Here is a 12,974-nt window from a genome sequence, read left to right as displayed (position 1 = left end):
GCCTCGGTCTGAAGTTTAAAGGCTCACATAGAAAAGCAGCCCCAGGGCCCGGGGCCAGGTGGCGCCGCCTCCCGCCCGCCGAGGCCATGCTCCCGCAGCCCCGCACACGGGGATGCCGCGCGCCCAGGCCCCTCCAGCGGCGCCTCTCCGCCCGCGCACGCGCCGCAGCACCCGGTAGAAAACGAGATTCCGACCGAGTCTGGCGGCGTCTACTACAGGGGGAGACATCTTTGGTCAGCTTGGTGCTCGCAGGACGCTGGCACCCCGGGGCCTGGGACGGAGACCGCCCGCCCGCCAAGGCAGAAGCTGCTTCTGGAGTCAAAGTGGAAAATCTCAGGGCGGCCTCGTGGGCTGGAGCGAGGCTTCTGCCGTTTCTCTGGAGGCCAGGCTGCCTGGCGTCCGCGGCGGCTGCTAACTGGGTGGGGGCCCTCCGTTGAGGAAGTATGTCATCATCTCGCCTTTGCCCTTGACCTTGACCACACCCCGGCACTCCAGCTGGTACGTGTTGGCGGCCAGCACCTGGTACATGTCTGTGGTGACCTAGGAGGCAAACGAGGAGAGAGGACAGGCCATTCATGACCTGAGCCCTGACTGCCACCGACTCGGAAGGGTGGGCGGCGTGCCCCTGCGGGGCGGCTCGTCCAATGAAGGGCCTCAGAAGCCGGAAGGACGGCAGCACCCACCCCTGCTGCGTGGTGTGGCGAGCACCTCACGTGTGCCTGTAGCCCACAAACTGCCTGTCATCGTCCACAGTGGGAGAAATGCAGACACTGAGGGGAGGCGCTCAGGAGCTCACAGCCGTCTGACTCCCCACAATCAGTGCCCAAGGGTTTACCAAAGTCTAACTCCTGAGTGATCAGAAAGTTCTAGAAACCGTTTTTTCACCACAGACAGTTGGAGAACCACTGCTGATCTCATTTCATCCTTCTGTGAGGTAAGAACTATGATCTCAGGCTCATAAAATCTAAGTCACTTGCCTGATGTTATGTAGCTAATAAATGCTAGAGCCCGGATTCACTTCACATGGTACTGCCTGTCTCTGCTTTGGCTTTTGGAATAAACAGGAGAACTCACAGGTGGCTTCAGTAATGACACAGCACTACTGCAGGGCGAAGGGCCAGAGCAGGGGGCACAGGAGCAGCAGGACGACGAATGCCGCACCACAAGGTGATCCAAGAGCCATTTCCGAGCATAGCCAGCACCCGGCCCCCGCCAGCGCCCCCATCACACGCCTGCTGTCGGACCAGGGAGGAGAGGGCAGCATAGTCCGTGAAAGGTAAGCCCCGTGCAAAGGCGAGGTGCTGGGTTGTCATGTGCTTACTGACTGAGCCCCTCACACCTGTCTGTGGGCGGGGTTGCAGGCTCTGTAAACACTCATCCCGTCTCCCCATCTCCCTTGAGGACCCCCACTCCCATCCTGCTGTCCCTTCCCCCACCCCACCCCACCCCGCTTTGGCACAGGGATAGAAGTGAGAGAAGGCCATCTGGCCAGGGCCCTTAGGCAGCACCCGCAGGCCAGCCAGGGCTGTGCTGGGGTCAGCCCCTTTGTTCAGAGGCCCCCCAGGGGAGAGAAGTTAGGGGCCAGTTAAGCAGCGTCAGTGTGAGCAAGGACCTTAACAATGGCCCAGTTTTCACTTGGGAAAACTGAGGCCGGGGAGGCTAAATGACCAGCCACAGCCTCACAGGGACCCGGGGGTGCCGGACTAGAGCCCAGTCCAGGGCCTCTCTGTGTCAGATTGGAGCAGAAAGAATCAAGGAAGCCCTGAGAAAAAAAAAGAAAAGCAGCTGAAGAGCAGCAGGCCTGGGAATCACAAGTACCAGATGCAAAGGATGAAGAGAGGAGAAAGTCTCCAGGTCTCTGGCCAGGCTCCTTGGCTGTTGAGGCTGGTGAGAGCACCATCCCGGGACCATTGGCCTCGTCTGGTTCTCAGAGCTAGACCCTGAGTGCTGTGGGCTCCATTTGGCAAGACCCTGCTCGTTGCGGCCGCCTCGTGTCTGCTCTGCGTGCCTGGTGGCTTGGCATCTGCAGCTGGCTGCCCTCATCCCCCCCAGTTCCTTCTGTGGCCAGTAGAGGGCTTGCAGAGGGTAGAAGATCTGTCCAAGGTACCGACGGACCAAAACACAATTGTGTTCTCCAAGCTTCCAAGATACCAGCGCCAACTGCCCCATCACCCTCAAATTTGGCTGCAGGAATTCTGACTGGGACCAGCGGGCGGCCTGCCGGAAGACCACTTAGCATCACACAGAGGTCCCCACATGGGTGCTCCTGCACTCACCTGGATGCGGTCGGGCACGCCGGTGCTGTCCATGCGGCTGGCCACGTTCACTGTATTGCCCCAGATGTCGTACTGAGGTTTGCGGGCCCCAATCACCCCAGCCACTACGGGGCCGATATTGAGCCCTGCAGGGACAGAAGTCAGAAAGCTCATCAGGGTTCAGACTGACGCTTGCCCTGCCTGCCCTCACTACCGTTCCTCCCTCCACACTCGGCAGATTCTCCCCCTGGCTCTTGGCCTTAAGACACCCAGGGTCCTCCCGCCCCGAGGCTGTGCCTGACCCCACAGCTGCCACCGCTCTGCTCCGACTGCACACTTGCTAACTTGAGACCACAGGAACCCATTCACATAGCTGCTGCTCCTGTGTCCTCGCCACCCAGGCAACGTTCAGCTCCTGCAAACCCACCGCTAGACTGCCCTCTTCAAAGTGTCCAGTAACCTCTTGCGTTGTCTGATTGCCTTTCCTTAATTCCCCCTCTCTTGGTGGCATTTAGGTTTTCACCTTCAATTCAGACTCAATATACCAGACTCGCCATTTTCTTCTTCCTTGCTCCTCTGTTTGTTTCAGGGGTGCCACCATTCTCGTTCTTAGAGCCTACTTCCTAACCCGCCTCCCTGACCCCAGAGTCTCCTCTCTCCAGGTAATCCTCCCTCAGGCCTCCGAGCCAGGTCGGTGATGCCGCAGCACCGTCCACATGGGCTCTCCCTCTCCATCTCTCTCCTACGCTTCTGCTCCGGTCTGTCCACCTTCCCAGTCCCGCCCAGGACAACACTGAGCAACCATGCCCCTGAGCCTCTGCTGTGCTGGTCTCCACCTCAAGTGTCCTTCCTCCTTCTCCCCTGGCAAAGTCCTTTCTGAACACATCTGTCTCAACCGGCATTCGCTAGACATTTCCTGCCCCATCTCCAAGCCCCAGGGTGCTCCCTCCTATTACATAAACTGTCTCTCACACTGGGCCTTATTAAGCCTCACTGTTGCTTAACTATTTCTTGTGTGTGAGTGGCAGGACCACAAACACAGCAAAAGCTCCCACATACACCCCTTGGCCACTCCCTAAGTCAGAAATGTCATCAGTTTTCAAAACTGGTTTTCAAAACCACGACCCTCCTCTTTGGTCCCATCAAACCACATGTAGCTTTTTACCTCACGTGCTATTCCCAGGCTGGACTGTCGCCCTCACTGGCCAAAAGCCACGCTCCCCAAGGAAGACGTTCCTGAGTCTGTAGGACGGGATCTGCCACACAAGGCTCCCAACTGCCTGCCCAGCTACTTATCTGCCTGCCACTCAGTCCCCAGTCCTGGTCCAATAAAGGAGCTGGGGCAGCTCACAGAAATAAGTACACGCTGGGAGAAAAGTGCAGAGCAGTGCGGGTGAGGGAGATGGGGTGAAAGGAAAATAAGAATGGCAACATCACAGGAAACCAAGAGTGACATTAACACAGAAGCACAGGCTGCCCCTCAGTTAAAGCAGGCCCCCAGCTGGCTCTGGTCTGGCTTTCCAGCAGCCGATGCAAAACGAAAACCTGGTCCAGTCCATAGGCATGTGTCCACGGGCCCACACGGCCAGCTCCTCAGGGAAAGCCCAGTTCCCAAGACTCGGGCCAGAACGAAAGGTCTCCTGAGGACATTCATGATCACAATATTGATTTTTAGGAATCCAATATTTCAGTCTAATGTGCTAATTTTTCGAACTGAAATACCAGTATTTTTGTTGGTGAATCTCTGTTCCTTTTTTTACAAAATTTGAAATCTGAATAATTTTTGGCCTGAGATATTTCTTGGGGGGGCGTCGATCATACATTAAAATTTTGACAAGAACAAAGGCCTGCTCTTCTGGAAAGCATTCTTTACCTCCACCATCCTCAGAAGGAGGAGAGAGCAATGCTCAACAAAGCAGTTTCTTCTGAAAAAGGAACTCTTACTCTGAAAGCCTGGGCATCCTTGGCAAGATACATGCTAAAAAAACAAACTGCTGAGACACCTTGAACCTTATCAAGCAACACAGTCAGAGTTGTGATTCTGAGATCATTTTGTGGATATAGTAGGGGAGCGAACAGGCAAGTGTGCTGATGTACGTGGGTTTTCCCTGCGCTATTCTTTCAGCTCTTCTGTAGAGTTGAAACGTGTCAGAATAAAAGGTTGGGGTAATAAAACAACAAAATTGAATACCAGAAGGTGTAGGCACAGGGAATATAGCCAATATTTTATAATAACTTTAAATGGAGTATAATCTATAAAAATATTGAATCGCTATGTTGTACACCCGCAACTAATATAATATTGTAAATCAACTATACTTCAATTAAGAAATAAAATAATAAAATTAATACAAAAAATGAAAAAAATTATATAGGGTTTTGGTTCAAAGGTTTTCTGAACAAGTAGAGTATGGCTCTGCCTGTTTTGAAACTGACCCAGGGCCTCTGCTCAGAGCTCCCCACTCTCTCCCGTAGCGGCCCTGCCTCCAGGACACCACAGCATCTACGAAGCTCCTCAAAGCCACCCAGCGAGGGCCAAGGCATTTGACAAAGAAGGGATCCAGGGAAGATATGTGGACTTATCTCCACATCCTCACCGTTTCTTTCCCCAGTTTGCGTAGACCAGAAGAGCTTTCACAGCACCTAGAAGATCTTGCTCACGTGTGCACAGAAACCACTTGGAACTCAGCGATAACCTCTCTCTGTCTCTGAGTTCCCACCTCTCCCACCGGGGGCCCCTCTGCCCTTGGCACACAGCATCCCCCCACAAAGCCTTTCTGGCAGGCACAGTGAGTGGGAGAGGCAGGAACTCAGAAAGAGGGTGTCCAGTGCTTACCACCATGCAGAGGAGGCACCTCCAGGCCCTGGGAGAACTCTGCTGTGTGATGGGGGCCTACCCCCACCCCTCGGGCAGGGACACACTGCAATGTTAGCCTCTGCTTGGACCGGGTCATGGTGGCGGCATGGGGGATGGTGGGTGGGAGTCCCAACAAGCCCTCCGGACTCCGGGCCGGGCTCACCAATCTTCATCTGGAAGTTGTTGAAGGAGTGCTCGTTGATGTACTTCATTTGGTCCATCAGCTTCATGGCGAAGTCAGCGAGCGCTTTGATATGGGTCTTGCCCACCTTGTCATAGGTGGAGTCGTTGAGGCCCGAGGCGGCCATGTAGGTGCTGCCGATGGTCTTGATCTTTTCCAGCTGCCTGAACCGATCCTCACTGATGATCTGGACAGATGGAGGACAAACTAGGTCACCCCCAAGTTGGGCACTGAGGTCTGCAGGGAAGTGCAGCAGCACGGCCCCCTCTTGTCTCCCCAGTTCACACAGGGGGGCCCATTTCCATCACCAACTCAGTGCAAAGCCCTGGTGCTCCCCAACAGTCAGGCCTTCTCCAGCACTTACCCTGTGGCTGTCTAGTGGCTGTGGGCTACGAGCCCAGCCCCATACAAGAGCCCCTGGGGCCAGGTCACTAGTCACCTCTGGGGCTCTGTCCTCCGACAGGGATTGGCAGCCACTTTCCCCTTTGCTGGCTCAGGTCTCCATCCCTCCCAGGGAGACCTCCTCATCATTGTCCAGCAGGACGCTCTTCTGTCTCCAGGACCTGCCGAAAGCCTGTCCACACCCATTGCAGCCAACTCCAGTTACCCCACCGCCCGGGAGTCTTGAGGCCTGCTTCTGACACTGCCTGGACCCACCTCCATGCCCCAGCCCCTGTATTCCCGCCGGGCTCGTCCCTCTCACGCTCACTACGCGGTGAGCTCCCAGCCCCGGGACTGCTCTACTGGTCACAGCATCCCCAGGGCCTGGCACACACTGGGTGCTCAACAAGGGAGTAATAAACCAAGAAGAAAATGTCTTTGTTTCTGCCTCTGCTGTTCAGGGCTTTGCATCTTTGTCCTGCCTCCTCCTTTAGCCTGGGAACTCCTCCTCCCTCAGACTCTCTCAAATGCTGAGTCCCAGCCTGAGCCCCATCCAGTCCTAGGTGGCATGAGAGGAATGGCGGGCAGTGGGGGTGAGTCAGCCAGGCGGGGCTTCGATGGGGCAGCCAACATGCAGACTGCGAATTCAAACAGCTGGGCTGAAACCCCAGCTCTGCCACTTGCAGGCAGTGACCCAAGGCAGGACGCTTAACGTGCGGGGGCCTCGTCCTCCCCATCGTGACATGGTGATGGGGAGGAAATGTATGCAGATGCCTGTGACAGTGCCTGGGACACAGTCAGAGCGCCTGACGCCTCTGCTCACATCTGGTGATGGGAAAAGGGGAGTCGGGGCCCAGCCGCACCTCGTCAAAGTCGGCGATGATCTCGTTGAGCAGCCGCAGGCACTCGACACCCTCGTTGTTGGCCTCCAGCTCCACGTAGAACTCAGAGAAGTTGGCGATGGAGGCGAACATGACGGCCACGCACTCACACGACTGATAGTAGAGCTCATCATTGCGCCGCTCGCGGGCCAGGAAGTGCGCGGCTACGTCCTTGGGCAGGATGTTGTGCAGCAGCCGCCGGTTGTAGGCCTGCAGCTCCTCCATCTCCTCCTTCTCCTCGGTGGCCTGGGACAAAGGACTCGGTCAGAGGGAGGGCAAGCATTGTGCTGCTCGGAAAAAGGCAGTGCGATCCGCCCACGTGCCAGCGCAGGCCCAAGAGTTCAGCAAGTGCTGACTTTGCATCCTCCCTGCTGTCTCTACTTCCTGGTTTTCTATAAAGAGCATCTCTTACTTTGACCAACAGAAAAGAGAGATCTGTAGGTAGCTAACTCTTCCCGCCTGCCTCTTGGCAAGCGACGCCTATGAGGGCATTGATCCTGAAGGAGGGAACCCTGAGTGAACACAGGTCCCGGAGGAGAGGCCGGAAGGATCCTGTCTGCCCCAGAGGAGGAGATGGCAGGAGGGTAAAGGGATGGTCCAAAACCACACCCAAATGGCCCTCCAGCCACCCAAAGGCTCCTCGACTTTCCATTTTCCCCTTCATACCGGGGAATGCGATCGGAAAGGCGGTTTGAGAAAAATCACTTTAGCAGACTGACCACAGAGAAAAGGGCTCGAAGCGCTGCCCGTTCTCCCTGGTTCTCTGAGAGCTGACTCACCCCAGGGCCAGACGCAACCCGCAGGGCCAGGAGGTGCAGGTACCCAGAGGTTCCCACCTGGGCGGGACAAGGACATCACTGATGACTTTGGTTCTCCCCTAGCTTGGGTCCTGGGTCTGGGACAAGCTCACTCGCCATGATAAAGAGGCAGTGCAGAGCCTCGGATCAAGAGGCCAACAGTGGCCCACAGGCTGAAGCACAGAGGTAGTCCTGCACCTCGGCATGCGACGAGCCAGCTGACCAGAGTGTTCAAGGGACACGGGGGTACAGACTGGAGTCTGCTGGCTTCCTCCCCTCAATGGCATACAAAATGGCCCCCTGAACTGGGGGTGACCGTGTTGGTAAGGCAGGCAGGCAGGCAGGCAAAGAGTCATTGGCAGGGCTGTTTAAAGGATCTAGCCAGCCTGCCTGGGCCTTCCCTAACTACACATGGAGGCCTTTCTATTCACTGCAACTAGAACATCCAAAAGGGCCAGGACTATTTCTCAGGGCCCCGGCTCTCCCGGTAGGCGGTGGCTGCCTACAGGGAAGGAGCTGGCACACCCACCAAGGCTGCAGGACTGGGTCCAGCAAGGAAGGAGAAAGCTCAGGGACCCTAAGGCTCAGGGTCTAAGCCTTGCCTCTGAGGTGAGAGGACCCACTTCCTTCCTGGAGCCACTGGAAACGTGGCCACAAGGATGGGGATCACACCCGAGGAAGCTCCTGGACCCTCAGGTGCCCGGGGGCGGTCCAGCGGGCATGTGCCGTCTTCCTGCCAGGTGACCTCTGCTCCTATGAAGTGGGACAGTTTGACCACCCCCCTCCCCATAAATAAGCGCCACCTGCTCCTACTCGGGAACGGGTGTGCCAGAGGGAGAAGGCTGGAGTGGGAATCCCTGTACTTCTCGCCCGCTGTCCCATGGAGGAGCCCCAGCTGGTCCATCTGCCTCTGAAAATGCACCCAACTGCCCCCACTCCTGCTCCCCACATGCCTGGGGACCCTGGAGCGCCTCAGCTCCTCGGATCAGCCTGCAGGTGGCAGAAATGTGACACGTGCCTTCCCAGAGCGCCCCTGCCCAACATGGCGGGCAGGGTGGCTGTGGAGGCTGTGCGTGGGGACTCAGGGAGCAGAGACGCGGCTGGGAACGCACGCCAAGCGCAGAGGCCCTGGCCAGGTATGGCTGCCGCATCTGGGGAACTCTGCCCAAGACATGCTGGCAGCTGCCAGCACAGCCAGCTGCTTCTAGGGCTGGGCTCTGCCCAGGAAGGATAGCTTAGGGGTCCACAGACGCTTGCTGGTCCTAGTAAGTTCAATGCTGTGGGAGGGGACAAGAATGGGCTCTCCCGAGAGCTGAGGCCAAGTGGAGGGAGCCTTGCGGGTGAGGGTGTGTTCCTCATGCAGGTGCTTCGGGGAAGCTAAGAACCCCAGGCTCCCCACCTCCCCGTCAGCACCGCACCCACCCATCATGACCACAGACCCGACAGCTAAATGGGCTGCTGCATAAGACTGGGCGTGCGGAATGGACCATCACTCACCCATCCCAAGGACCTGCATTCAGGTTATTGTTTATCCCGCCCCAAAGCCCTGGAGCACAAGGGGAGATGGAGGGAGGTGGGCGCATCATGAGCCTGTCAGAGAGCTTGAGTGGAGAGAGGCTAACACACCTAGCAGGTAGAGACACGCTCACCACCCGCCCGCAGACACACACACAGTGTGCATGGCCTTCTTAATTGTTTTCAAAACGGGAAGTGGTCAGCCGCTTCCCCTCCAATTTTCCCTTCCTTCCTGCCCTTGTGCAGAGCCCTTGGTGCCTGAAGAAGGAAGTGATCAGAGGAAGGGGTGCCACGTGCGGTATGTCCAGTGTGCAAGGAAGCAGGGCAGTGAGGGGGAGAGGGCATGGTAGGGCAGAGAAGGGGGCTGGGGTGGGTGGGAGGTGGGTTCCGTCGAGCAAATGAGTAAATATATGGAAGGGGAGGTTCTCACTGCCAGAGATGATGTTTGCATGCATAGAAGGGAGAAGGCTAGAAAGAAGCCTGAGGTGTCGCATTGGCAGTGGGGGCGCTGCTATAAACTCATGGTTTTAAATATCAACAGACAGATATTGGAGTAGTATCCATCTATATGTATGTGTGTATGTGAATGTTTGTTTCTATGTTCCTATATACCTACATACATTTCCTGGCTTTGTCCACAGAGAGGACCTAGAACAGTGAGCACACTGAGTGCCCTGATCTGGGTTTCTAAATACCATTCTCCACTAAAAAGAATTGGGGCACTTTGAAGGGAAAGTACATGATGAGCCCCAGACATCTTCTTGTGCCAGAAAGTAAGAAGATGCTCAAAGAATGATGGAGCCAACGGAAGACACACCAGCCAAAGCCAGGACAATTAAAGCATTAAAATAAATGATGAGAGGAGCAGAGTAAAGCCCATTGAATTCGACAGGAATCTGGGAGTCTATGCTGATGTAGATAAATGAATGACCAAGTAAATGAGAGGGGGAGAAGGAGAGCTCTGCCTTACAGGAGAATGCCGATTAACAAATGCAGAAGGAATGACAGACATAGGTCATCACTACCTGGCAGGCAGGAGTCAGCAATGGATGCTGAGGCTGGTGGGTGAGGTTTGCTGGAGATCAGAATATTGGCGTAATACCAGAGTATCTTTCCACAAAATGCTAATTGAGTACAAAGGGGAAGATGGGGACCTGACAGTGGAGAAATCTGGCAGACACCCACTTGAGTGGGTGATCAAGGTAAATGTCACAAGGGGTGGGACAGGCCAACATAGAGGAGTCCCCAGGGTGATGCTCTGAGAAGTGCACAGTGTCATTTCCACGGTTTTCCTCCAAGAAGGCATGGCCTGAGTCTGGACATGGGAAACATCAAGGGCTCTAGACTGAGGGTCACAGAATAAGGACCTCTTTAAGACTGGCAAACATGAGAGGAAAAGAAAGACAGGAGACATGACAACTAAATGCATAGGGTACACCAGATGGGATCCAGGGCCAGAACTGGGACAGCTGACACCACGTGAACAGCTCTGTGGGTGGGATGGTATTGTGGGTGCACAGTGTTGATTTCCTGACTGGGAGTTCGCACGGGGATAACGCAGAGAGTGTCCCTGCTTTTGGGAGGTAGACACTGGAGAATTTAGGGGGGTGATGGGGTATTGTTTCAGAAAAGAGAGAGAGGGGGTGACGGAGCAAATGTAGACAAATGGCTGGGGAATCTGATGAAGGGACTGGTGGAGTTCTTTATACTGTTCTTTTAACTATTCTGTAAGTTTAAAGTTATTTTTTAAAACTTCCTCCCTTAAAAGAAGATAAAAATGGGGGGGCGGTGCATGGGTGTGGGGTAGGAAGTCAGGGAGGAAAGATAAAGAGTGGAAATGACCTGTTTCTGCAGCCACATGTGGAAAGAAACACTAACAATACAAGTGCCTGACATCGACTGGGTCTCCAAACCTCCCTAAACCCTCAGCACAGCTGGGGTCGGCAGGGGAATGGATGGGGGCGGGCTGCAGCCGGGGATGCAGGAGGCAATGGGAGTGCTTTGGGCAGATGTTGGGGCCTCAGACCAAGGGGACTGGAGGAAGTCTTGTCCACAACACACCCCTTTTTCCCTGGCTGTTTTGGTTCGGGGAGGTTCACCCTGGCTGAAAGCTGGAAGGCTTCAGCTCTCTGGGAGAGACAGGCACACTGCCTCATGGCTCCTTCAGGTCTTCCGGGGCTACGAGAAAGCTGCTGTTGCCTGGGCACTGGGGAGCCAGAGGTAGGGGCTCCTGGGAAGCTCCAGGCTACTCTGCTCAGCAGGCAGGCGGCCTCGGTTTGACCCTGTGCCCTCAGGAGCTGGACAAGGCCCCGGGATGCGGGTCAAGGGGCAGCTGGTCACAAAGATGCGGAGTGGCAGGCTCACCGTCCCTGGCCTCCGCCCCTTTCTCGGGTCCTTTGTAACACAACAGGGTCACCCAACAGCAACCACCTTGGGAGGGGCTCCCTGGGGGCTCCTGGGGGAGGGCGGGTTGAGCAGAGGAGTGGAGGGGCATTGGCCCTGGACCCCACAAAGCCTGGTCAGCCCCCAGGAGAGACTTGGGGACCTCCTGGGAACTTCCCCAAGAAGAGAGGCATGAGCAAGTCGGGAGGAGGCTGGGAGGCTGCTCTCCGAGAAGAGAAGGAGCAGCCTCACACTGGGTACCCCCGAGGCCCCTCCCAACCCAGGGCATTCCGCATGGAAAACATGCTCCCCCAGCCTCAGGGCACCCCCACCAGAGACACCCAATAGCAGGGGCAGTCAGATGCCCCCGTCTTCACTCAGAATCCAGTGAAAATCCAGGGCCTCCTGCCCCGGCCCGAAGACTTTAATCTCAACGTTACTAGGAAGCGGAGGATGGAGGAGGCCTAAGTGAGTTGCAGGTGAGCTGAAGAAGTGGTCTGCACACAGGGGCCAGGCCAGGGGAGGCAAAAAAAGACAGGCTAAGCTATGCCTTGCAGGCGGCTGGGCTGGAATAACGGGTCTGAACCCCACCTTCACTCCCATCTAAGACCAGGCTTTCTCTTGGGGCTTCCCTGGTGGCGCAGTGGTTAAGAATCTGCCTGCCAATGCAGGGTACACGGGTTCGAGCCCTGGTCCGGGAAGATCCCACATGCCACGGAGCAACTAAGCCCGTGAGCCACAACTACTGAGCCTGCGCTCTAGAGCCCACAAGCCACAACTACTGAAGCCCACATACCCAGAGCCCGTGCTCCGCAACAAGAGAAGCCACCGCGATGAGAAGCCCGCGCACCGTAACGAAGAGTGGCCCCCGCTCGCTGCAACTAGAGAAAGCCCGCGCATAGCAACGGAGACCCAACACAGCCAAAAATAAATAAAATAAAATAAATTTATATATTTTTAAAAAAGGCAAGATCAGGCTTTCTCATGGGCCCTTGTGTGCCCTCTCCTGCATCTTTTGAGGTGGTCCAGCAGGTCGGAAGGGGCCACAGGGGCTACTGCTGTAGCACCTGGAGTACGCTGTGCATGGCCCAGCAGCACCCCTCCCGCAGGTGGACGCAATCAGGGCGCAGGGCACAGAGCCTGGAGGGCAGAGTGCTGGCTGGATTCCAGCCCCACCGGGGCACCCAGCACCCAGCACCTCTGCCCCTGCCTGAGCCACCTCTCATCAAGGCCAGGGCACAGCCACCTGGTTGGACTTCCTGTCAACGATCTTTGATGCCCCTTCCAGCCATCTTCCCCTGGAGGGGTCTTCAAGCCCAGCTTAGGTCACATCGAGCCCTGCTCAGAAGCCTCTGGCACCAACTCCTGCACTAAGGCCTCCGCGGCCCCAGGACTGCACTCCCCCTACTTCTCTCCTCTCCTCCTGCCACTGTTTTCCCCCTGCCCTCCTGACTCCTTGCTGCCTCTGCCACAAACTGGGCCTGCCCATGCCTCCCCTCTGTCCCAGCATCTGGATGCCCACGGTCTTTGTGACTGAAGAGGCTCTCTCCCAGGCCCTGTCAAGGGTGGGTTTGTCTGGAGCTCCAGGGTTTTGCCTCTTGACCCCAGAGAGCAGGGAGCAGACTCGCTGGGACGCGGGGCACCGGTCAGCTGGTGAGCAGGACACCTTGTCAGTGCAGAACCCAGGCCCAGCCCAGCCCAGCCCAGCGGATGTACTGCTCACTC

The 12,974-nt window shown here is 56.4% G+C and overlaps 1 protein-coding gene across 1 annotated transcript in view; it reads right to left on the bottom strand.

Annotated features, from left to right (window-relative positions):
• Nucleotides 1–213: 213 nt before the first annotated feature.
• The window catches only part of ADCY5 (adenylate cyclase 5), a 154,818-nt gene continuing 142,057 nt past the window's right edge, over nucleotides 214–12,974 (bottom strand). Inside the window, exons 18-21 of the mRNA XM_060100158.1 lie at nucleotides 6,538–6,801; nucleotides 5,276–5,480; nucleotides 2,277–2,401; nucleotides 214–540 (exon numbers count right to left, since the gene is read on the bottom strand). Coding sequence (XP_059956141.1) covers nucleotides 412–540; nucleotides 2,277–2,401; nucleotides 5,276–5,480; nucleotides 6,538–6,801 — 723 coding nt within the window. The 3' untranslated portion in view covers nucleotides 214–411. The remainder of the gene's footprint in view (nucleotides 541–2,276; nucleotides 2,402–5,275; nucleotides 5,481–6,537; nucleotides 6,802–12,974) is intronic.

The sequence above is a fragment of the Mesoplodon densirostris genome, chromosome 5, assembly GCF_025265405.1.
Source record: "Mesoplodon densirostris isolate mMesDen1 chromosome 5, mMesDen1 primary haplotype, whole genome shotgun sequence".
NCBI lineage: Eukaryota > Metazoa > Chordata > Mammalia > Artiodactyla > Ziphiidae > Mesoplodon > Mesoplodon densirostris.
This window is presented reverse-complemented; position numbering and strand designations above follow the sequence as displayed.